At 42.6% G+C, this 25,559-nt stretch overlaps 2 protein-coding genes and 1 non-coding gene across 8 annotated transcripts in view; all 3 read right to left on the reverse strand.

Moving 5' to 3' along the window:
- Positions 1-1,502: 1,502 nt before the first annotated feature.
- Positions 1,503-4,952, reverse strand: LOC117184194 (SH3 domain-binding protein 1-like). The gene has a single exon (XM_033380742.1). It carries the CDS (start codon positions 4,923-4,925, stop codon positions 4,242-4,244), a length of 684 nt encoding a protein of 227 aa, XP_033236633.1. The 5' UTR covers positions 4,926-4,952; the 3' UTR covers positions 1,503-4,241.
- Positions 4,915-25,559, reverse strand: part of LOC4816208 (semaphorin-1A) — a 120,136-nt gene continuing 99,491 nt past the window's right edge. Inside the window, exons 5-21 of one of the 6 annotated variants that reach the window (XR_004469437.1) lie at positions 17,935-18,039; positions 16,914-17,002; positions 16,613-16,754; positions 16,420-16,541; positions 16,269-16,349; positions 15,528-15,673; positions 10,948-11,030; positions 10,729-10,872; positions 10,559-10,670; positions 10,155-10,297; positions 9,947-10,075; positions 8,715-8,922; positions 8,382-8,655; positions 8,260-8,313; positions 7,074-7,136; positions 5,697-5,769; positions 5,068-5,134 (exon numbers count right to left, since the gene is read on the reverse strand). Coding sequence is in view for 4 of the 6 variants with exons in the window: in XM_033380739.1 (XP_033236630.1) it covers positions 4,947-5,134; positions 5,697-5,769; positions 8,260-8,313; positions 8,382-8,655; positions 8,715-8,922; positions 9,947-10,075; positions 10,155-10,297; positions 10,559-10,670; positions 10,729-10,872; positions 10,948-11,030; positions 15,528-15,673; positions 16,269-16,349; positions 16,420-16,541; positions 16,613-16,754; positions 16,914-17,002; positions 17,935-18,039 (2,093 nt within the window). In the remaining 2 variants the exon portion in view is untranslated. Of the gene's footprint in view, positions 5,135-5,696; positions 5,770-7,073; positions 7,137-8,259; positions 8,314-8,381; positions 8,656-8,714; positions 8,923-9,946; positions 10,076-10,154; positions 10,298-10,558; positions 10,671-10,728; positions 10,873-10,947; positions 11,031-15,527; positions 15,674-16,268; positions 16,350-16,419; positions 16,542-16,612; positions 16,755-16,913; positions 17,003-17,934; positions 18,040-25,559 lie in introns of all 6 variants that reach the window. The other 5 variants (XM_033380740.1, XM_033380739.1, XM_001355782.4 and 2 more) reach the window with 5 other exon arrangements.
- TRNAD-GUC (transfer RNA aspartic acid (anticodon GUC)) lies at positions 19,377-19,448 on the reverse strand. The gene has a single exon. It is a non-coding gene; the product is annotated as a tRNA-Asp (tRNA).

A 25,559-nucleotide genomic window follows, 5' to 3' on the forward strand; every position in this document is an offset into this window, starting at 1 on the left:
CTGTTAGCTCTATAGTTGCTTGGAAGTACCGTTTTGTGTATAGCGTTTTGTAACTTATTTGGTTAAATATTTGTTATTCCTTTGGGGCTTTATCATCTTTATCTTCAATTATGCTTTGCGCTACATATTCAACAATTTAAATTTATCCTTACGTATTTGTAACCGCTAAAGAATGCATAACATACTCATCTCCTATCCGTGGATCGTAGATCATGGATCGTGTGTGGATTGTGTATATGGATTGTGTGTGGAACGTGGAACCAAGGCTGTGAAAATCGATTCTGGAATCGGTATTTTTCTTGGTTTCGTTATGATTTTTGTCCTGGTTTTTGCTCGAATGAAAGATTATTTATTTGGTTGGTGAAGTGAAGTATTTACAAAGTCTCGTATAATAGTATTCATATAGGTAATGTATACGTTAGGCATGTTGCGTTATAAAATCTTAACATAATTATATAAATTGAATCATGAACTTGCTTTAACTTTGCTTTGCTTCATTGATGGCTTTCAAGTAAGTAAAATGCATCGATTACTCGTACGTTTGTTTGTGTATACTATATATACGTATGTACTATATGCATAGAGAGCTGCTGGCTACTTAGAAATAATATAAAACCAAACGCTTCGTGCCATGACTCGACACGGCACGGTACGATTATCCGGGACCGGGAATCGTGCATTGCATAGGTAGTATAAGGCTTACCCTAAAACTGCTCTTTCATTCTGTAATCTGTAATAGTTCGCTCTGTGTTCGCTCACAAAACATAATAGTAATAATAATAATAATAATAATAATAGAGTTTTAGTAAATGCCTTAACCTAGTTAGTAGGTATTCATAATGCAATGCCTTTCGCTTCCGATTCTGCCCGTAATAATAATATCTACCATGTAATCATTTTATATATCATTTATATATACTTATGTATATATGTATATATATATATATATTTATTTTTATGTAAGAAGCACTTGAATATATATCGTTTTAATGGAAAAATGAAACTTGAGTGTGTCTTGGTTTTCCATATTCCTATTCCTCCCTCTATTTGTTATGTTTTGTCACTAATTTGTTAATGCCATTGTTGCCGGTCGTTCTTTTCTTTTTATAATTAGTTGCTAAATAGCTCGCTACAATCTGGTTTCGGCATACTTGGCTAATAATCGTTTTTCGTCTTATTTGGAGAAAGTTAAAAGTCGTTTTCAATTAGCTTACAATGTATCTTTAAAGTATCTTCATCTTCACCTCCATCTTCAGCTCCGTCCGGCTCGAACCTCAGGCAGGGGTTGGGCTGCTCTTGGGCTCTCTAAAAAAAAGGTTGCTGAGTTTTGTTGATCTCACGAGTGATTTTGCGTTTGCAGAAGTTTTAAGAAATTTATGTATATATTGTATGTTCTATCTTTAGCTGTTTTACTCGGTTTCCCCTTCATCAACAAGTGATCGAGAGTCGTGTTTTAATAAAATACTTTTCATTTGCTTAATTCATTTATTTTTGTTTGTTCATTTTTTTTGGATTTTTGGATTTTCGATTTTGTTTTGTATTTAAAAGCATCTCTAGAGAATCTCTCTTCTAAAGTATCTAATAAGTGTATGTATATGGATCATCTATATATATATTCGGTATATTCATGGATCTTTTTATGTGTGTGTGCTGTTGTATTGCTGGTTGTTTGTTTTCTTTGTAGGCATGATTCACTGTAAAACCTTTCAATTGCATCCTGGCTCTAAATTACGAGTACAACTAACTATTTGTTATGAAATCGGTATTCGAATCGAGTATTCAGTATTCGTTATTCTGTTCGCTTGTTGTATATATTCGTATATGTAAATGGTAAAGTGTATAAAAGTTAATGATCTGATTTCGAGTTAATACTCAATTGTATGCAATTGTATAAGTAGAGTTGATGTAGTTGTAGTTCTAGAAATAGTTCAAACTCCTAGTGTATGCCTAAGGTATTCCTAATTCATTCATTCCAATCTGCTATGTGTCTGACTTTTGTTTGATTTCCTTTTGCCTATGAAATATTTACCATATGCATATGTACATATTTCTGTTACGTGTTCATATTGCTTTCGAAGTACTCCACACAATTGATTTGATTGTTAATAACAAAGAAAACAAAGAGTAAAAACTAAATAAACCAAAGCTATATATGTATATTGCCTCAGTGCAATAAAAGCCTATAAAGAATATTTATTTACAACTAAAACTAAATAAAATGTAGCACAAACAATTATGATGAATACAAATTATAATTAGAATCGTTCGAGTAATTAATTGTGTCTTTGGCTGTCTAAATTTATTGCATTTCTCTTTCTGATTTCCCCCTTCTTTTCTTTACTTCTTCGGCTTGTATACGTTTTGTCAAAAAGTAAAATTGCATATAAAAGCATTAGTTTGCTGCTCCATAAAGTATATAGCGCAAGTACATATGTACATACATACACTTCTATGTCGTCTATGTGTGTGTGTGTGTGTGTGTGTGTGTGTGTTTATTGTTTACACTACAATTTGTCAATTGTTTTGTTCTTACAATTTGCTTTGATTTAGATATTTCTACGCTTTTTCTCGTGCAGAGAGAGTCTCTTGCAACTTGGAATGCCTCGAGCTCGCGCTCGAGTGTTCCATACAATATTTGAATTTAATCGGATTTTAAGGATTTCTGTTAAGGTTTTCATACAAAATATTTGAATATCGGTTAGCCTTAACTTACTATATACCCTATGTATTGTATATCGTTAATTGTATATTGTGTATATATACTCTATTATGAGAACAACATTAGCAAACGCCCCTAGTGCAAATATCCTCAAAAGTTCTCCTCTATCCTGTCGCCTAATCTATAATACAAACCCTATGTGGCTAGGCTACAGTTTAGTTAATTCTTTCACTAAATTTTGATCGATCACTTCACACGGAATTTGTGTTTACCTTTACCTTTACCGTTACCGTTACCTTTTTACCCCTTCTCATGCTCATCGTATATATACTCGTGTACGTATAGTTTTATATATGTTGGTATAGATAAGTATATATACATCATAGAGAATGAGAGCTCTCTGTTCTGTACCGTCCTAAACCCAATGCAAACTATAATAACAACTAAACTCAAAGCGGATTCCCGCCCCTATTTATGGCACATATAGCACATATCTATGCATGTACGAGTATGTATGTATATATCTGTACAGTTACTTGGATCCTTGGATCGGCTGTACATAATTTACACATTTCTATAGCAGATTCTGAAGCAGATTGAAAGATTGTAAAAGAAGCTTAAGGCTCTGCAAATAAAATTGACCTTAGAAAATGCACTCGATAGATTCTCGGTGTGATTTGGTGTCGTGTCTGACTTGGAGGATATATTATATTTCCTGTTGCGGTTGGCAGTTGGATCTGAATGTGAATGTCGAATCTCGAAATTCGAATCTCGAATTTCGAACGTCGAATGCTATGCTGCCCTTAAGACTAATTTGTTTGCTCTACTATTTTGGTATATTACGAGTACTGTACTTGTTGTTGTTGTTGTTCTTTTTTTTGTATAAATCAGTAATAAGCGTTTCGTTTTGTTTTCTCTTTTCTTTTTGTAAATTTCTTCTATTTTTCCATTTGTCTGGTTTAAATGCAAAAACGTGTGTGTATATCGCGTATACTCTATTCAAATAAGGTTTCCTTTCAACTTCAACTCTAAGAATAATATGTACAAACTGTTGAGGAGTCAACAGTCTCTCCTCTTCTCAAATGTGTTATCAATCAATCAATCTTAATTAACAATATCGTTTCGTTTGCAGCTGGCTCTACTTTAGCTTAGCCCCTACCTCGAACCGAACCGTCACTACATGTGTATATATATATATATTCATTCAAGTATGTGTATGGTATATAATCGTATATATACGTATTTGATGCATGTGTGTGCCAGGAGAACTGGGTATATATAGGCTATATATAACTGTAAATTTCGTGTATATTTTCTCTGGCTTCTGTGCCTAAGTATATCCTCATCCAGCGCCTATCGGAAAAATGCAAACTATTATCATCTTACGCTCGATAAATGGACTTGGGTGGAGGATAGGGACAAGCGAGGATAAGTGGAGAAGGGGAAGGATATACGTAATAGCAACAGTTCAGCCTCAGCCCTAGACCCTCTCAGATGTAGACAGGGTCAACATCAGCACTCTTAAACCATATACTTGATTTCAGCTTTGCAGCTCGATTAAGTCTCTGTGCATCGATTGTGTCTAATACATCTCATTCTCATCCCAATCGACCGATTGCAGCACCAGTTTGTCTAGCTCCTTGGAGTCGCCGGAGCTGCTGTTTCGCCGTCGCCGCTTCCGCTGCAAGTGCGCCCACTTTCTGTTCAGCTGGGCCATTTGTGGGGTGGCGAACATGGCCGCCGCAGCGGCGCTCAGTTTCGTGGGTGTTATGGCGCTGCCTTTGGATGTGGATGTTGGCGTGGCACCGCCACCACCCGGACTCATGCTGAAGAACTCCCGATTGCCGAAACGGAATCTGCGGGGAGGCGGCAGCGGCGGCGACAGAGCCGCCGCACTGTTGCAGGTTCTTCTCGTAAGTAGATAGGGGGTGTCGTAGGGTGGCGGCGGTGTGATCATGGCCAGCGATGATGTATCCTCCACATCATCGTCGTCATCATCCACATCTACATCGTCGTCAAAGTGGAATGTGGCATCGGAGCGGGCGTGGCGTTCGTAGAGCTCGTAGGAGGGCGTCTCTTCCATCGGCGACTGAAGCTGTATGGGCGTCACGGGCATGGACTTGGCATAGGTCTTGAAGATTGGGCTCTGGTTATGCTGATGATGATCCTGCTGGACTCGAACGGCGACAGGGTGTGGCATGGGCGTGGGTGTCGGCGTCGGTGTCGGAGTGGGCGTGGGCGTGGGCATGGCCTGAATGAGGGGCATCGACTTGGTGTTACATATCAATCAATCACGGTAAATGTAGCTGCAGTTCTTGGGGCTCTCCTGGGGGCTGGGACTGCTCGACGGCGGCGCTGGACTGGAGCTGCTGTTCGACATTACCGGCGACGAGCCGGAGCTGGAGTGCGGCTGCTGTTGTGCCTGCTGCTGCTGCTGTGGTTGTGGCTGGGGGCTATTCGAGCGATGTTGAGTTACTGTAACGGGGGAACAAACCAAAAGATATAGACACACATATCTGAATGCAGTATATATAGATATTGGTGGATCGGTGGAGACAGAGACAGAGACACAGCCACAAAGATGCTATATGTGTATGTACAAGTGCTTGGGTGCATGTTGCCTACGGGGTGGTGGGTACACACACAAAGCACAGATTGCAAGAAAGGAATTGAGGAATACGAAAAACATCGAATCGAATCTGTTGCAACATGCACATAAACACTCACACAGACAGATACTACAGTTATAGAATACAAATAAATTATAGTATGATATCATTAAGGGGAAAATAAGTCCGAAAATGACATGGCATGACACATGGATGTTTCAGAAGATCCAAGCGATCCAAAAGAGGCGTCCACCCATTCCAAAGGTCATTCAGAGAGAGAGAAATTGAGAGAGAAAGTCACAGAGGATGCGAATAGAGAGGAAGGAGAGTGTCTGTGTGAGTGTATGTGTTGTGCCTCTCTGTGTATGTCTGTGTTGGTAAAAATAAGAGAAGAGAGAGAGAGAGAAGTGAAGTGAAGAGAAACTTACCGATACCATGACGGGGCGGCTGTCTTCTTGCGCGACCAAGACTTCTGTTTCGTGTGTTTGTGTTGTTTACAGCCTAGGGGTTGGAGTGTCATTTACTTTCTTTTATACTCATATATTCGTTATTCGTTATTCAGTTCGCAAAAGGTATATTCATATGTTTACAAATGAACAAAAAAGGAAATATAACAAACAAAACATATCTCTAATTTGCGTTTTTAATCTAAGGAAAAACGTTGCAGTCAATTTTGGTGGCTCTCAAATGTTGCAAGGCAAACACAATTTAAAGATCTAAATTATTTGGCTCTAATGGCTCCGAAATGATAAACGAAATAACTGTAATTACTGAATTCTCAATCGGATTAAAATTTATTTAAATTGCAACTTTCGATCTTTTTGCGAATTCTCAAATGATCCAATCGGTGGTTTTTTTGGTTTCAATTTTTTGTAAGTTGGCAAGCAATAAAATGAAGAATCATGTAGCATATTGAAATATATAATATATCGAAAGTAAAAGGTTACTAGAGTACATGTATCATGGTGGGAGGATAGCAGTGGGGTAGGTATTATTATTGCAGTTACATATAGGAGTAGTTGTGGTGTGGCTTGGATATATCTATCGTATAGATGTATATATAGTATATCTATCACACTTGTCGAGGAGGTAATCGTTGAAGAGGGATTCTTGGGTGTTTTTGTTTGTTGAAGGAGTCAAGAACGGCGCCCATGCAGAAGAGTTCAAGCGATTCAAGTGTGTTGGGGAGACAGTTCTTAGAGATACATATATAGCGCTAGGTCCAACCCAAAGCATACACCCACAGATACACACACACACACACCCTCAGGCAAAAAAAGATCAGACATGGGTTGGAGGAGGGAGGCGAAGAAGGCGCTGGCGATGGCGGTGATGGGCTGACGACGAAGCGAGTTGGGCGCGGGATGGCTGACTGGATTGATTGATTAACTGATTGATCGATTGAGAATTTCGTTTTCGGCATTCGCAAATACATATGTAATGTGGAACCAAATGAAACAGTGATTTAAGAGAGAGAGAGAGAGAACAAACAACAAATCTTCAACTGTGCCTACGGAAAGGATATAACCAATAAAAGAAGAGATCGAAACAAGATCGAAAGGTGAGAGCAAATTTTCAAACGGTGGATATTTTTCAGAAATTACTTTTTGCCTAGCGAATTTCTGTTGAGCTCGATGTGACGAGAGCTTCCACATTGCAGCTTTTGAGCAGAATATTTGGTAACAATTATTGAACGCCCGGCAAAAAAAACACAAAGCCAAAAAATATACAAAAAATATGAATAAAAAGAAGATTGGGTGAAATAAATGAACTAAATTTGCTTTAGTTTATGCATAAGTATTTACCATATTTTGGGTAATTAGTCCCTGACTGGTTTCAGCCGCCCCACTCCCGTCTCAAAGGTAAACCTGATGAAAAAAGGGAAAAAGAAGAGAGAAAAGATAGAGATAGAGTTTTTGTTTTGGTTTTTTGTTGTTTTCGTTTTCTCTTTGAGGTATTTTCGTGTGTGTTAATGACGTTTCTGTAGTCTGATTTTTGTGAGTTTCGAGTTTTGTGAATAGTTCGGATAGCTTGAAGAAGTTAGTAACGATATAGAAAGTGGTTTTTCTCTGAGTGAGGAATAGTAGTTGCTATACAAAATGCTAAGAGAGCCAAAGAGAGCAGGAGAGAGCCCGAGAGAGAGAGGGGCCTGCAAAGATCCAACCCGACTCCGATTCGAACGATTGGTGTATTTCCAACTTTTGAAGACAGAACCCAAGAGTTACGAAGTACATAGAAAGATATGGTTGATGATGATTTACAGGGATTCCTATGATATATACAAATGGCGTTTGGTATTCTTAGGGATTAGGGAATCGTTAAATAATTAAAATTATCCCAAAAGAAGCATCCAATTTGGAAACAAAAACTATGGATGGATGTTAGACAGATTTAATAGGTTTTTCGATAAGTTTTAGGATCCCTGCCATGACTTAAATGTATACAATAAACTGAACTGAAGAAAGTATGTATGCATATATATGATCAAAATAAAACAGACATGCAAATGGTACGACAAGTAGTAATACTACATAAATGATAATGCAACATCGATAAGTACAACATTTATGTGGATGATAGCTATACGCTTATGTAGGTGCTCTGTTATTTCAACACTTATATGATAGGTACGGAACTATGGGTGACACTCATAGGCACACGCACATGAACAGAAGAACAGATACATCGATACATTTAGTAGGTACATATGCTGAAAAGTGAGTCTAAGAAATACACCAATCGACGAGTGTGCGAGGAGAGTTCAATCAAATACAAGCGCACCACAAGGTTTCCGACTTAAGTTACGTTAAGTTAGCTAATGTCAATAAATGTCAACAACATCGAAAGAGCGCAATTAGAGTTACGATTAGAGATTAGTAGTGGTAGTGGTAGTGGTAGTAGTAATAGTAGTAGTAGTAGTACGATACGATTTATAATCGGAAATGAAAATAATCAATCGCCACAGCTAGACGAGGAAATTGACAAACTTACCTTCTTGACGCTGCGTGTGGTCGAAAAGCCATCGCCGCGTCGATAGTTGTCGCCCTGTGGGTATGGGAAAACAGATGACAGATGAGACTCCTTCATATATAAGGATATATGGAAATACTCACCATCACCTGGTGGGAGCGCAACGTTCCAAAGTTGTCGCGTCCGCGATATGTCTGCTGGGTGTTATAGCCATCTGGCTGGAACTGGAAGAGCGTCTCCGAGTTGGGTCCCTGGTGCATCTGATGCATGGGTGGCTTGCGGAGCGTGTTCTTCGGCGAGTGCATCTTGTTCTGCGGCGGTGGCTGTGGCAGCAGCACTGGCTCTGCATAGGTCACCTCCTCCACCTGGGGCAGCAGCTTCGGCTCCTGTTGGATTCGGCACGACGAGGGGAAACTGCTGGGGAGAAAGATTCGCATAAGTGGATAATGGCTAAGCAGACGGGACTCCTGACTCACCTATTGACGTTCTGACGCTGCTCAAAGTACTCATACTCCGTGTCCGGGTAGGGCAGATTGTCGTCCTCGTCCTTGTGGCAGCGCCGGCCGCAGAAGTAGCCTGTAAAGAAGCCAACCAGCAGCGAGAATATCGATCCGGCCAGCACGGCCATCACCAGGGTCTCCACCGTGTATTGGGCATTGATAATGTCTGCGGAAATTTGAGGGCCTTCGATTAGAGATCAATGCAATTTATGGGCACAATATTTCGGTTCGTTCGCATCGATACAGTGTGTGCAGTAGGTAAAACAAACATTCAACACACATTTCACAACAATTCACAACAAACATATTGTATAGATTGGTTTTTGTTGTTTGTTTGTTGGTTGGTTGGTTGGTTGGTTGGTTGTGTCGGGTTTCGGGTGGGGCGGTTTCAGTGTGGGGAGTACATATATGGAAGATGATCCATTACGACATCAATAAACATCCAAACATCGAATTTAGAACGCACGTTATACGGAAATTGTTCGGAAAACAGATGAAATCATACAGATACATAAAGATAAAAGAAACAAGAGAACATGAACAAGAATTGTTAATATAATTGTACAACAACAACACGTAGTATATTGAATATTTGAGTATATATATATAGAATAGGTATATGTAAAGTTATTTAGTTTTTATCAAGCATTCAAAAGAAGAATATACTAACAGAAGATCAGGAATTTCCCTAAAAATTTCCAAGGAATCCTTTCAAGAGCAGACAATTATCGCCACAGGAGTGAGCATTTTCCATTGCAAATGGTAATGTCTCACTTATCTCATGGCTAATCATTCAATAGATGACTTTTCAAAGGAAAACAGAAAATATATACGAGCTTACTCGTATTTTTCGCGTGAAGTAAAGTGCATGGGAAACATTTAGGATTGAAATTGAATAGCATAAAGTGGCAATAAGCCAACGGAGTCTGGCGAATCCAGGCAAAATGAAAATGTGATTTGCAACAGAAGACAACAGGGGGGGGGGGGGCGCACAGGTTAACAGGTACACAGATACAGATAGCAGAAAGGGAGAGAGCGAGAGAGATAGCTGAGGGCAGAGATTGGGGAGAGGCAGCTCCAGCCCAGGAAGAGTGACAAGCAAGTACGTGCATTATACAAAAAACGAACGGCAAAAATATGGCAATATAAAGATGGATAGAGATAGAGAGAACGAGAGGAGAGGAGAGTAAAACGCTTAGATAAATCACCTTCAAAGTTCTTATCAATATTGTCGATGATTTCCTGATCCTTGCTCTGACGACGCGAATCCAATAAGTCCATGTCATTCCGGAAACCCTTCTGCTCGCCCACATTGGCATCTTTTGAATTGATTTTGCCTACAGAAACAGAGGGAAAACACAGAGAAGAGGTTAATTTCGCATTCGATGGAAGGTCGAGACGGCTTCTGGGACTCACCTGAGGGACAGGCCGCATGCTGGCCAGTGGACACATTCTGATAGAAATAGTTCTCCTCCAGCCAACGTGGTGCGCCATGGGAGCGACACTTGCCGGCAATTTTGTCCCAGGCACAGTAAGGATCCTGCAAGGCGACGCACTCGCTGAGGAAAGAGAAGTTGGAAAGATGCTGGATAAATATATTGCAAAATTGCGAAATGCGAAAAAGTAAAACTCCATAAATGCACAGCATATTGAGGCGGCGGCAGTCAAGTGGCCAGACAGGCGCACGACATGCCATGAAAGTCACGCAAATTGTTACATGATAATAAAAATGCCATTCTCTGGGCTCTGCGGACGCGGACGCGGATGCAGATGCAGATGCTGTTGGTGGATGGTAGACGGTAGGTGGTAGATGGACCTACCTGCAGCTGGTGATTTTGTCATTGTGACAACGATGCAATTGTATGGCTATCACCTGGCTGTCTGTCACAATGATTAATTTGCCATCGTCGTAGCTGCCATCCTTGGGTTGATCTGTGGAAGAACCTAGAGTTAAGTTGTGTTGTCCATCAACTCAATGGGCTCTACTCACCGTATTGCATGGTCCGGACTATTTCCAGATTCCGTATCGGTTCGCTTTTGGTCAGCACATCGATCTCCTCGATGACCACGGAGGTGACCTTGTCAGCGGAATCAGCTGATTCGGCATTCACCGATTTGATGATCTTCCCGTGATCTACATATAGAGAGGAGAGGATACAGTGAACAGGATGAATTTTCATTGATTTACAATGTTCGAAAGAGCACTCACCTGTGCCCACGAATATGACATCGTAGGTCTTGCCGCCCGGGGTTTTGATTTGTGCGTCGACAGCTATCTGGGTGAAGCGATATCTGGAAAAAGGTACATAGAATAACATTATATTATTATCTTATTGGATACTTAATTACATTTGCAGCTGTCAGGGGGATTCGATTTCAGTTTTCTATAGCAGCTCTCTTTGTCTGCTTCTATTATTCGAGTAGACACAACGAAATGTCAATGGATATTTTCTTTATTTTGTGTTTCTTTTATTTTGGAACATTGTTTTCGTCTGTTCTGTTCCACTGACAATGGACGGATGGATGGTTGGATGGATGGATGTCTGTCATGTTGGTTAGATGTCCATTAATAATAGACAGACGCCGAAACGGTCGCCGCTGCTGCTGTCCGCTGACAAAAGCTCCGAGGCGGGCGCCTGCTAGGGGAAACAGAATGCCAGAAAGCCACAGCCATAGCCACAGACCCAGCAGCTACTCGTACAACTGCAACGACAGTGTGGCAGCCACACCAGCAGATACACAGATACGATGGACAAGAGGCAGCAACAAACAATTTGTGTGTATTTTTTGTGTAAAAAAACATATTCGCAGTAACTGCAACAACAACATCAACAGCAACAGCAACACACACACAAAGTAGATGAAATAAAAGCGAAAATTTCTCTCTGATTTGACCACAAAAACGTGGATGGCTCTGCCTTCGCCAGTTGCTGCAACATTTGTGGCCTGGCCTGGCCTGGGCCATGTCTATTGTTGCTGTCATGCCTCCTGCCTCGATTTAAATGCAAATGTCTATCTGCAGCAAGGACTAGAGCTGGCGCTGGCTCTGGAGCTGGAGTTGAAGCTGCCACTGTGCCACACAATGTCCCTCGCTTCCATTGCTTTTGCTTTTTATTGTTAATTAACTAATCTCTCTGTAGAGCTCTGCCTTCTCTTTAAAGCTTCCTCGTCCGAACTTTTTGGGCATTCATTTTGAAATACTCGTATGTACTTATTTATTCAACATACTGGTATATTTTATTTTGGGGCAGGTCGGGGATCAAATGAATAAATAAAACACTGATTGCCAATGCTATTCAAAATAAAGGGCGTTTCAAATATTAAACTGCTGCTGGAATGGAAGACAGAACAGAGTTGTGAACGTTGTCCAGGAACAAAGTTGGCCAAAAGTTTTTCCATGGCCGAAAATTAGAAAAATTAAAGGCAAAAGGCCACGCCAATACAGAGTATGGAATGTATGGGACATACATAGTACATATGCAAAATAAATACACAGAGATATCCCAAGTAAAAAATGGGAAAATTGTTTAAAGAGGCGACTGTGTGTAGGGTGGGTCTGGGATCCAAGTCAGGGCCAGAAACATGTCCAGCTTCGGGTCAAAGTCCAGAGTCCGGGGGCAATTGAAACTTGCAAAAATGTTGCCAACTTTTGCATCGCTTGGATGGGTTTTGGAGGGCGACGATGACAGTAACAACAACAAGTTGGGTGCCAGGGCCAGGGCCAGGGACAGGGACAGGTCCAGGGACAGACAAAGCAGAAAGGAAGTTAACCTTCCACTACCCCCCACCCCATGGAACCCGAACTCGAACCACATAGCCGCCGCCGCCGCCGCCTGAGGTGGACTTCTCTCCGTCCCGTCGCCGTTGCCTGGCGATAAGAACGGCGAGACACGATAAGGACAAGGCATTGAAGAGACACGGGATATGGTCAGCCAGCTGCCAGAAATCAGTTGAATATGGGATACTTCCGGTCCGAGTCAGGAAGCAATTTGCAACAGAGCCAAAGCTGCCAACTTGCTGAAACATTCAACTTTTCCAGAGACGCTACAACTTTCAACTTGCGGCAAACTTTTGCCTCCCACCTCCCAAACCAAACCATCCCTTCCCAGCATGCAAATCCTGCTCCTGCTGGTTGCTCTCTGCCTGTGTCTCTCTTTGTGTCCTGTCTCTGCTGCCTGTCCTGGCCTGGCCTGTGTCCTGTGTCCTTTGTCCCTTCCCATGTTCTTTCTTTTCCAAGATTTATTTATGCCACGCCCCTGCTCTGGCTGGATATCCCTCGAAGAGCGGAAGTGGTCGCCCAGTCAAACGATGATTCTCTGGCCTCAAATGAAATTATAATCAATTTCTGTCTCTCTCTCTCTATATATCCCTGCAAAATGTGCCATAGACATTTTTGGGCAATTTTTGATTTGATTTTCTGTCATTTGTGTTCGATGCACTCCCCGCAAACTTCACACCTCGCTGTGCCGTGAATTTGCGGTTGTCTCGTTCGTTATTTGAAATAATTTATTCGAATTGTTCAAATTTAAATGGAAAATGGAAAATATGATAAATGAAATTGTGGCTCTTAGTCTTGAGGGCTTGGCCCTGGCCAAATCGGAATTAAGCTGTTGAAGATGTGGCAAAAAGTGAAAGAGGGAAAGTTAAAGGTGAAAAGTAAATGATAGCCAATAAAGTCAAAAAGGCGTACTACTCGTATTTCACAAAGCTGGACCTTGTATAAAGTATCGAAAATTTATTGAAGTTTGTCAAGCGGTGAACTATTGAACCGAATATCTATTAGGTAAAAGATATTCGTTTAACAATTCAACTGTAAGCAATCGAATGAAAGATATGTGTCTGTTCAGAGCAGCTCTATTTAAGTTTCTATTTAAGATATTTATATCAAATCATGCACGCCCACTCCCTTTTCTTTCTCTCAGTGCAAATTGTCGTCGAGCACAGCTGTATCTAAAAGATAGTGGAATCATTCCACCTAGTAAACTACACAGATTCGTTTTGGGTGCATCTTCTAGATACTTTTTATAGAAAAACCCTCAAGTGGATGTACTTTTCCATTTGGTTGCCCTACTTCATTAGGCCGCTTCTTTTATTATTCGCACAGCTTAGTATATCACGTATATGATGCGCCTCTTAGAGATTTCCACCATTAGAAATTGGAATTTAATTTAATATATGGGTTACCCAGGAAGCTGGAGAGGAAATGCGCCAGTCGGTGGGTTCTCCCTCCTCCCATATGAAAATAGTTGAGCCAAAAAAAATGTTCAAGTAACTTTTGCACATTTTTATGCAATTGAATTGAGTCTTGGGTCTTGATTAAATTCTGATGCATGCCCGTCCCTGTTTCTGGCATCCCATCGCATCGCATCGCATCCGTTGCCGGCCTCAGACCCAAAATGCAATGATTCAGTTGCAGAAAGTGGCCATTCTCCCTCCCCCTGCGGGACCACTGGGCCCCCACTGGCACCCCCCACTCGCACACCACTTGTCCCACTCTATCCACTCAGCGCTCCGCACCACACCGCACCACACCACACCCTTTGCCCGTGCATTTGTTGTGGTGTGCTCATGTGGCACACGAATGGCTATGCGAATGAGTATGAGAATGGGAATGGGTATGGGATGTGGGGATAAGGATGCGGAGGGGGAGGAGGAGGAGGAGGAGGAGGAAGGGGAATAGGAGGAGGTCGGTAGTCGGTAGTCGGCAGTCTGCGTTGTTGCTACGTGTTCCATATTTCATTCTAATTTATTCAGTTGTGCATACATATTTTCGTTACGGGTTGCCTCCTCGGCGCATCCATGCATTTCCTTCTGGCTGGTTCGGTTCGTTTGCTTCAAACTATCGCTTCACTGCAGCAGTCCAGGGCAGGCACGGCCCGGCCCGGCCCGGCCACGCCAGAACCACCGGTACCAGGAGCAGCAGCTTGCTCCACTCCACACCCCTACCCACCTGTACGCCCCCTGTATCCCACCCTCTCGGTCGAGGGCTGCTCAGTGGCTCTCGCTTATGATTTACCCTCTTTAAAGTTTTACCGCTTTGGCCACACATCTCAACAGTGCTTCGTAATTGTGGCTCAATTACATGGAAAAGTTGCCAAATTGAATTTTTAAATTCTCAAGCCCCCATCCCCATCCGCATTTCGAAATAATTTATGGGAGCGACCCAACCTCCTCCCACGCCACTCCACTGAGTCCTCCCTTGCCCCCCTCGCCTGCGTCCAGAAGTTCAGATTGTTATAGTTTACGGTTATATGCTCTGGCTAACACCTTTAGCCAATTTCCATTTTGAGAGTGGATGCGGAACAGGTGCTGAAACATTGAAGTATGGACGAGTGAAGCCATATATGGTGCTAGTGCCTCCAGGTGCAAGCGCTTCAATGTGCAACGAGAGCTGTCCGGAACGAGTATCAAATTTGTATTAAACCCAATAGGATTTCGTTGATTGCATTCCCCGTGGTTTAAGCGTTTAATATCTGCTAAGAATTTTGATGCCATCCCAAAGACGATCCACATTAAAAAGTTCCATAAAACGTAGCTGAATGGATCATTATAGCTTCTCGCAATTAGATGTCACGTATTCAAATGCACAATTATGGGTGTATCATCAGCAGTTTTTCTCACTTAACCGCTGGAAAAAATATGTACACTGCCGCAGCGGACGGATCTCATCTCCCTTAGTCCCTTGCTGGCCCCATGCCACACCGGAAACGGAAGTAACGGAGTAACAAAATAAAAATGAGGCCAAAGCAGAGTGACTCTGCTGGTTATATGACCTCTGATTGTACTCACATTGTGCTCGTCCGGACCAAAATCGGCTGACCGAAAAACGCCGGCACATTCTCGTCCATTAGCGAATGTGTTTTGATGAAATTTAATGTCGGATCCGGAAGCGTTCGTGAATCGTTGTGACAGGAGCCGGGACGCGGTTCAGGGACCTAAAAAAAACACAGAACAGAAGCACACCACAAAATGGCAAGCGAATGAGATACAAGAAACAAACAAAAGAAATAATATTAGATAGCATTTTTGGGATGCTTTTTAATTTTTATGAAATCTCTTTCTTTGTTGAGGATTTTTTTCGTAATTTTTTGTATTATTAATAATTTCTTTGAGGGTTGCATGAACCTTAAACAATTCTCTATATATTGATGGTTATGCAGACACCAAAGAGCTTTCAATATGGATTTATCCATCTTCGGTATTTTCCCTATAATTTCCTTCCCTTGACTCTGGCCTGACTGCCTTACAATTGACAAAAACGAAGAAAAGCGCCCAAACCGATGGCGACATGTGCAGTGAAGTCATCTGCCCCGAAATTGGCAAAAGCATTTCCGAGATGCAAATGCAAATTTTGTGCCAAACGAAAAATACATTTGCCTCCAGGCATTTATATGGCATGCTGTCCGGCCATAAGTCATAAATTTCCATGGCAGCAGCTGCCTCAAAGTGCGGTCGGGTCGCAAGCCCTAACTTGTGGTTGAGACCCAAGTATCCCCGGAACTGTTTTTGCTGGCCTGAAGCAGCACTCACCTTGGCATTGTTTACCGGCAGCCAGTTGGAGCCGATGCCGCTCTGCTCCTTGAACTGGCCCTCGAAGGTATCCGCTATGTCCTGCGGATGGCAAAACGAATATTCAATATTTCGTATCGACTCCAAGACTCCAAAAGGTTCGTTCACTCACCTGCAGGGCAAAGGCACACACCGCTGAGCCGGGTATCGAGTTGGCGGGGGTATTAAAGACTCCGTAGATTAGTTTCGAGCTCATCGAACCGTACTCTCCCGCCACCAGATTGCTGGCCGATTCTAAAGATGCGAAAATATAATGAAAAACCTCCCATATTTCTTGTGATTGCAGTAATTGGGTAGACACTCACGTATCTCATTGAAGTAGAAGGGATAATCGCCCGGTATCGAGCAATTCAGGCGGGACTTGAGGAACGATGTCCAGCGGTTGCGGAACCGATGCGGTCCACCCTTATCCCATTTGCAGACGCGGGCCACACGCGAATAAATCGCCTGAAAATCGAACAAAAATATAAATTTTGTATCCACTGTGAGGGGGAGACAATCTGCTGACCACAAACAATGGACCACAAACAATATGCTATCCGTTGATTGGCTTTGTTTTGTGGCTGTTGTTGTCTAAACTGATTGGGAAGTGGAAAAACAACTCACCTTGCCACAGTTGATGAACTCCACGGCTGTCTCGCGGAAGAAGAAATACACGAAATCTCCCTGCGTGAACGAGCTCACAAAGTTCGGGGCTGTATAGGAAAAAAATATTGGAAAAATAGTAAAAAAGTTTAGTCATCAAAATGTATTTACAGTTCTGTTCTTTCAGATTGTAAACATTTTTATCGCAGACAGTTTTCGATTTTCGTCGAATTTTCATGAATTTATGAGCGCCACGTGGACACAATTCCCCTAGCGGGATGCGTCGAGTATTTGTGTCATCTGATTTATCAGTATCGGTGAAGGGGGCATTAAGTTTATGGTGGGACATGAACATGTGAATGGATTCATTTCGTGGGGGATAGAGGTATGATTAGGGACAAGTGAAGCTTTGGCTACGTAATGAATATTTCGAGAATAAGTGGGCCATTCGGTCGTGCATGCTTCAAGGAGCAGTTTAATGGCAGCCCCATTCGGTACTCTTGACTTTAAATTGCGAGTATAATCGTACGAGTGCTAGAATTATCTTCGCACACTCTCGCACATTCATTCATTCATATGTGGATAATGATAAATACAAATATTTCGATTCTGCCAGTGGACTATATGAAATATTCACAGCCTTCACGAGCAGCACCAGCAGGCAGGTCCCCTCCTCTTGCAGGCCATTCGATATATAAATTATGAACACAGACGTACGGACGGACGGGGGTCTCATCTTCGGTGGTAAATGACAGTCGAACGTGCCATGTCTATTCAGATTCAGTTAATGGAAGCTGTACATGGCAACGCGAGCGAGCGAGCGAGAAACCGAGGTCCTTGAAATATGCAAAAGGCAATCGCACGCAATCGCCATATGACAGCAGGCGGCCAGGAGACACTGACAATGAGAGGCGGGACCACTACCCCCCTCCCCTCTCAGATGCACACGGAAATGAAATGGGAATGAGGGAATGGGCGAATGCTGGCGTTATCATGACAGTCTTGACGTTTTCAATTACCAGAAGTGGTTGCAACAACTTACCGTTGAGACTGAGGCTATCGTACTGCTCGGTCTGCAGGGGCTCTCGATAGATAATCGGATCACTGCCGCTGAAATCGGCCACAGTGCCCGAATACAGTTCATTGTCTGCAAATGAAAAGAAGGATTCGAATTGATTGATTAGTAAAAGTCACACAAGATTTCCACATGCAAAATAGATAGAAATAAAGATACATTATTAATAAATAATACAAATATTCTCTCAGAAAGAGCTTAAATCAACAGCAACACCAATAACAAAAAAATCAACGTAAAGGCCGGCATTTATTATCCATTTTCATCAACTTTTCAGTGGCTTTATTTGCAAATAAATTTCAAATATGTGTCAACTTCTATTAGCTGCAAAACACATACAATTTTCCTTGGAATTTTGTCCATAAAATTATTTATGCAGAGCATTAGAATACCCTGTTGTTCGGGTGTTTTGTTGATGGTTCATGGCGAAAAGGAAAACACATTAGAAATATGTCTCATACAATTTTCATCAATTGCTGATTGTCTGGGACAAATCATTACACATACGCCCTGTTGGTCATGGCCAAATTCCATTAAGCTAAACGACAACAACATCGAGGGAAAACTTTTCGACAAGCCTCGGCATCGGCATCGGCATCGGACGGGGCCCCTGCGGCCCTCAGCGAAGATAAATGAGATTTTCTTTTTCTGGGATGCTTCTTTTTTGGTTTTGTTTTGTTTTGGATTTTTGTTTGTACCGTGAATTGGCTTTGGCTTTAGCTTTAGCTTGGGCTTGTCGCCGGCTCTGGCTATGGCTTTGCCATTGTCGAGCTTCAATAACATGTACGCAAGAAGGAAATATGGAAAAACAGGCAAGCGGAAATGCCGAGAGCCCGTTTATTGTCTGGCCGGAAATGGCTTTGCCGACGGCCTCCAAAAACTCAACTCCCCTCCCAGTCCATTGTCCATCCCTACATTACCAAAGGCAGACTCTGAAGATTCCAATGCAATCATCGATTGCTCTGCGGGGATGCGGGGAGGTCTGATCCCCACAGATTATCCGTGCATCTTCCAAGATACCATACAGCAGCAGACTCAGACAGACGGGGCATGCAGCAGATAGGCGATCAGGGGTAGGGCGGGAGTTGCCTGCGTCATCTCAACTTTGTTTGGTACAAAAAGGACTTCATTTATTTACATATAATTTATTCTATGGCTGCAACACGAGAGACAGCCAACTGCAGATGGCGTTATCTTTTTAATTTATCAAAATTGTGATTGTGAGACGGAAGGAGTGCCTGTCAGATACACACAAACTCACACACACACGCAGAGAGATTTTCAGACATAGCGAAAGTTGTACAGGTTTTTGTGCTTCTGGAATAATCAGTGAAAGAGTGTTCTGGCGCTATATGTATATGTATATATTGGATATATGAAAAAAGAGAAAAAAAAGGAATTTGACATCTCTCCCCGACGGGGAATTGAACCCCGGTCTCCCGCGTGACAGGCGGGGATACTGACCACTATACTATCGAGGACGTTGATCGCTGCACGGCAAATCAGTCATCATATCATGAGCAGTATTTATAGCTTACATATCTAATGCTTAATCTAATCGAATCCCCGAAGGAAGGCACATATATTCTTGATATCGTCTTGTTTGACACCTAGTTCTCAGAGACTATAAGAGCACAATGAAATTGTGTATCCAGACTCCTGTGATATCCAAATTGTTCCGCGTCCTCTTTCGCCAGAAGGAAGAAGTGAACTTTCAGTGTCTAAGTAGCCTGGCCACGAGGCCAAATCATTTTCTGTCTCCCTCTCACACACTCTACGTCGTGCAGTGTTCGTACCTTGGCGGAGGGCAGCCACACCGACTGACTGTCGGGTATAAATGTAGAGCCGCGGCCGTAGCTGCGAGTCCAAGAATATTTCTGCTTAAATATATTTTTGAAACATGAAAAATATCTACATCTCTGGAAGGGGTGCCGCATTTACCATAGAATTTCGTCATCAGGCTCGTGGGCGTGGCAGCCCCCCATAACAAAAAAAAAAATCGAATAGAAAACGCAAATTACGTGACAAGAGCGCGTGGAGGGAGGAATGGAGGGAAACAAGAACATTAAATCAACAAAAAGCCACATTAAAAGCGCGAGTCTGCAACAAATTAATTTTGGGCCACGCCACCCACCTCCTTTCCCCCCGGCGCTATTACACCCCAACTCCTTGGAGCTACTGCTGCAGGCGAGTGCTTAAATTAAGAGGCTGTAAAAGTCACGCGGTGAGTGAAAAGTAAAATCGGCTCGTGTCCGGAACCCCCCAAGAATCCGCTGCGAGGCACTCGACAAGCGAAAGAGGCTTTAAGGGGGCGACGAACAGGCCCCATTTAGGGGTGTGGCACAGACGGGGGACAGGTGATGGTAACGGCCAATAAAAACAATTTTCAAAGTTAGGGGAATGGTAATAGGTGAGGGCAGCTTTTTCGGAGAGTTAAATCAAAATCTTAAATTTTGAGTACTGTATTTTTTAGAAGAAAGTGGAAAATATTGTTTGTGCCGATTTTCTTGAGAAAATTGTATCGTTTTTCCTAGATTTAAGCATTTCACTCATTCAAAAGCGAAGATGGCATATCCTAGCAAAACAACATCGTTCATAGGCATCTTTAGGGAATCCATCTGAAAGTTATATCTCTATTATTCAAAAACTTTTGGGTCGTCGTCCATATCGGCGCAGGCGAGCGAAGCGAGTGAGCCGGGGGTTGGCGCACGACCGAAACCAGTTCGAGGGGTCTTGTCGTCTATTATTCCACATTTCTTTTTATAATAATACATTTTCTTAGAAGTTTATATAGAAAATAAAAAATCTTTGCAACCGTATAGATATGCCTTAAAAAAGCTATCAAGAAACCGCTAAAAATGTACATATTTTAACGTTAAATATACATATGTATATAGTGCCTTTCTCTAACCTTAGAACAGCACTGTGCTGTTAGCACAAAGTAAACCTTTTCCTGATCTGCTTCAATAGCTGTCGTGTAATCTAAGTATCTGTGCAAACTATCCCTTTTTTCACTTTTAAAGATGTGAATCTACCCCCGAAGCTGTGTGAAAACCGCTGCTGAATGGCAGGTGATTAACACAGAGAATGCAATTAGCATAGAGACCAAAAGTTGTCATTGTTATAGCTTTATTTTAGGGTATTCTTTTTTTTGCCTTGGCTAACAAGCTGCACAATGGACGAACCCCCTCGCCACTATCCCCACTGTCCACTTGCTCAGATATAGATACAGAAACAGAAACAGATATAGATACACATAGCCATAGCCAGCCAGGAGCAGTAGCAGTAGCAGTATCAGTCAACCCGTCCGTCGCTTGTCACAACATCGACAGGACACGAAAAGTGGCTGCCACCTTTGGCCTTCGCTGTGTGGCAGCGCCTCTGTGCCACGTTGCATCTAATTGGTTTTTGTTTGTGTGTGTCTTTTTCTGGGGTCCTTCTCGCACTCTTTCTTTTTGCCCAGCGCACTCTTGCTCTATCTTCTGTTCTTTGTCTGTTGCTGTTTCTGTGCCTGTGTCTGTGTCTGTGTCTCTTCGTCGTCATTGTTTCGTGCCAGCGACGTTTGCTTTTACTGTTTGCTCATTATAACGCCAGCTACCTGACGACCCACCCGACGACCCAACAACCCAACGTCCAACGAACAGGCGCGCATCGGGGCAGATAGGACACGGGACACACAGGTCTCTTGGAGACCCCGAACAGGGAAAGTTTTCCGCATTGCAGCAATTGCCGGGGACTTAACTTACTTTAAATGACAATCTAGCGTGCACAAATTATGCACCCACCATCCATATCTCCTATACTTCTACTTCTACATTTACTCTATGCTTCATGCTTCTTTCGAACCCGTACCCTTATCCTTCTGCTGGAGCCTCTCAATGCACTTCTCAGAATGCCTTCTTAGGCCACGCTGCAATCGTTTTAGTCCTCTCTCAGTGTGGCATAAAGTTCGATAAACTCTTTAAGTGACTTACTCATAATCGATTTTCATAACAGCGTACAGAATGGAACGGGACGGAACGGAACGGAAAAGAGCGGAAAACGCTCTTTAGAATGACGAGAACAAGGCGTAATGAAAGTTCATCGCGTTGACTGCGGCAATTTGCATATTTTTGCATGTTTTATTATGCGGCAGACACACACACAAACACACACGCTAATACATAAATTACACTCATTTTCAATGACAGGACGCCGGACGACAGACGGAAGGGACAGACGGCGCACAGGCCGTTACCCAAAGCGACTGGTGAGCGGATCAGGCAGGAAGGCGTAACTTTATTACATGCCGCTCATGTCCGCTTTTGCTCGAAACGTTGCGTTTTAAATATTTGATATCCACACACACACACACATCCATGAACATATTTATAATTTACGTTTTTTTTTACTCCCCCACTTTCAGGGCCAACAGAGGCCCATTGTTTTTCGAGGCAGTGCCATGGTTGAGGCTCTGTTTCCATGGGGCTGGGTATGTCGAGCCCTCATTTCAATAGCTCGCTTTGGAATAATTACACATAAGCTGGTTGTATACTCAAACATGCATATGCAACGATTCATACATTAGCCATTATAATTCCCATAAAGCGATTGCTGTGCAACGACTGAGGGGTGCAACCCATCAAATGAGTTGCACACGACTAAATTGCTCTATTTGCTTCGAAATTGCCAAGGAATTTCTGAGGTTTACAAATTTATGAGTGGATATATTAAGAATGTGGAATGGGACAGCATTTTATGGTTTATTGCAGGGATATTAGCGGATCAATTGCATAGCTTCATACAGCTTCTAGGTCTGATATAATTTATATTTACTAATTAGTTCGTAGCTTTGACATTCTTTGGACAGTTTTAATGATTAGGGCCCTTATGCCCTTCAGGCATATCAACTCTATGGACACGCATTAGAAATCCTGTAAAAGGTCGCACAATTCTTTTTCAAACTTTTTCAAATCCAAGTATGATAAAGTGATCTACTCATCTAGGAATAAAGGAAGAGCCACCTGCAGTCGCTGCAGTTGTCCCTTTTTTTCCATTTATTCCACATAGTTTGTTGCCTTAAGATTTTGCATTCCCAAGTAGTTTTCACAAGGTTTATCCTTGAAATTGACTGACAGAGGGTACTGAAGAGAGATAGCAGGATATGGAGATTTTGAAGTTGACTTTTTGGCCTATTAATTAGTATAATTACAGCCATGTGGCTGACCTAGTTCGATGGCAGGAGGATCCCATCTTGAGTCACAAATTCCTAGTTCATGGGATGGGAGCAGCCCACCCCAGCCCGAACGGAGTGTAGAGTCAAGTCAAGTCTTTAATTACATTCGCTGGCAGAGGGCCCAACGCTCTCATAGTAGTCGACACATTTGTGCACATTTTCTTGGCCATTTTTGTGTGTGTGTGTTATCAATTTTTGGCTGTAATTACATTTCACTTGTACTCTACTCTGATAGAAATGCAGCCCACAACCGACAGAGGCAAAGAGCAAACTCTGTGTGGAGGGAAATCGAAGGCAAAGTTTTGGCAACATGTGTCCTCCCCCAAGACGCTGGAGGAGCAGGAGTAGGAGGCAAAGAAGCAGATTCACATTTCGTTTGCTCCACTTTCATTATTCTTTTCGGTTTTATTGTACCATTTTCTGGGCATCTTCCTTCAGATGCTTTTGATTGTTCTTGTTCTCGTTCTCGTTCTCATTCTCGTCGTTGGCTTTGGGATTTTGCAAATTTTGCAATTAGCTTAATTTGGTTTTTATTGGCGCACCACAATTATCAGCTGTTGGCTCGCTCCACTCCACTCCACTCCACTCCAGTCTCCAGTCTCCACTTTCCCCTCTCCAATCTGCAAGCACCACTCCAAGGGGCCAAATGAGTTTGACTTTCCCCCAGGCGTATTTGCATCTCTGCATCTGTGTATCCGTATCTGCATCTGTGTGAATCTGGCACTGCGCTTAGAAATGATCAAATTAAAAGTTAATGTCTTTCTTGTGTTTGCCCCCAAATGGATATTCAAGTAATGGTCTTGGCCAAGAGGCAGCTTGCCAATGGCCCTCTTTTTGGGATTTGGGGAACAAAGTTGGGCCAAATGGCTCCGAGAGCCTTGGCTTTCCAAGACAAGTGGCCGACTGGGAATCCGACTGGATTCGATGCATTCAAAGAACCACTATCTGAGAGCATCCAATTCTGGCTAAAATCGAGTCTCAAGTCTGGGGCTGGAAGTGGGACTGGCACTGGGACTGACTCGTGGCGTAATTATCTGTTATTAATGGTTGCTCTCTCTCTTCCTCTAAGCAGTCGGATGGAAAAAGATTTACATATGCCGATGGCAGCAGCACGGGATCCGGATCTAGATTAGGGGCGTGTAAGCTGTAAGGGGGATGCCGGATTAGTAGGACTTCCCATCCATTTCATCTCCTTCCTGGCAGGCAGGCAGTCTGCCTTCAGGAAGGAAGTAACACCCTGGAAACCGCTCAAGAAACCTGTCCACTGTTTCAACAGGATGTTAATGGGGGTTGGTGGTTGGGGGCAGGGTTCGGGGATGCTGGCCATATGGGAGGATGGGTGCGTGTTTATGGCAGTTTGCCTGTAATTTATATGTTTAGGCAGCATCATCTCGGGTTATATGCATCATGTCTGTTGGTTTTGGCTCTCATTTTTAACACCAAACTCAAGGACCTCTTTCCCTCGATGTATCACAGACCATCTCACACATGCTCTGTGTCTCTCCGAGCCCCTCCTCGGCGCATTCTCTCTGCCATCTCTTGTTGTTGCTGTGCCCCCTCTCTCCATCCATCGCTCTCTGTGTGGCACACTAACATCACTCAAATGTCGTTATCCTGTTTTCTCTCTATCTGAGTGTGTGTGTGTCTTATGAATTATGTTACGTTTGGACAAGTCCCAAAAAAGGAAGCACACACAGAGGACTATGACTAGGACTTCTCACACAGATACTCGTGCTCGAGCTGTGCTTGGGATTTATGCAGCTAAAAGGGATTTCAAATGTGTTTGCTGTCTAATTGGCAATGCAGAAAGAAAACGAATACGAGTACGAGTACGAGCACGAGCACAACAAGCCTCTGTCCAATAAGGATGGGGCAACACCTCATCGAGTGTAGGGATAATATCGTGTGTGTGGAGGAAAACAAAGAGACAATTGAATGTGGAAGCTAAAACTATTCATGCTGTTTTCACCTGTCGACTGCTCTTCAATTTGGGTCAATTTTTCAGGCAAAAGCATGATGTTGGAATGATATTAAGAAAGAGCATGATATAAAAGGCATAGAGATGAGATATAACTCCTTCTAGTTCGTTCAAGAGCACTCAATAAAACTATCTAAAAAGATCAACATAACCCCCATATCTACTCCATTCTACTCAATTATTTTCTTGGAAATCTTTATGCATCCCCAACTCATGAAATTTTCCCTTTAGTTAAAAACTTTCCCAAGGAAAGGCCAACAATCAAAATGGAAAGCTGAGAGCTCAATATATCGATTACGTTGGGGCGAGGAAGCCACAAGGAAAACTATCAAAGAACATAATTCATAATTTATGAAAACTGTCTGCGTACGTACTATGTAATATTCTGTGATGTGTGCG

This window comes from Drosophila pseudoobscura, chromosome 4 (assembly GCF_009870125.1).
Source record: "Drosophila pseudoobscura strain MV-25-SWS-2005 chromosome 4, UCI_Dpse_MV25, whole genome shotgun sequence".
Taxonomy (NCBI): Eukaryota; Metazoa; Arthropoda; class Insecta; order Diptera; family Drosophilidae; genus Drosophila; species Drosophila pseudoobscura.

Coding starts and splice junctions, on each gene's coding strand:
- LOC117184194 (XM_033380742.1), bottom strand. CDS start 4,925: ATGCCCCTCATTCAGGCCATGCCCACGCCCACGCCCACTCCGACACCG.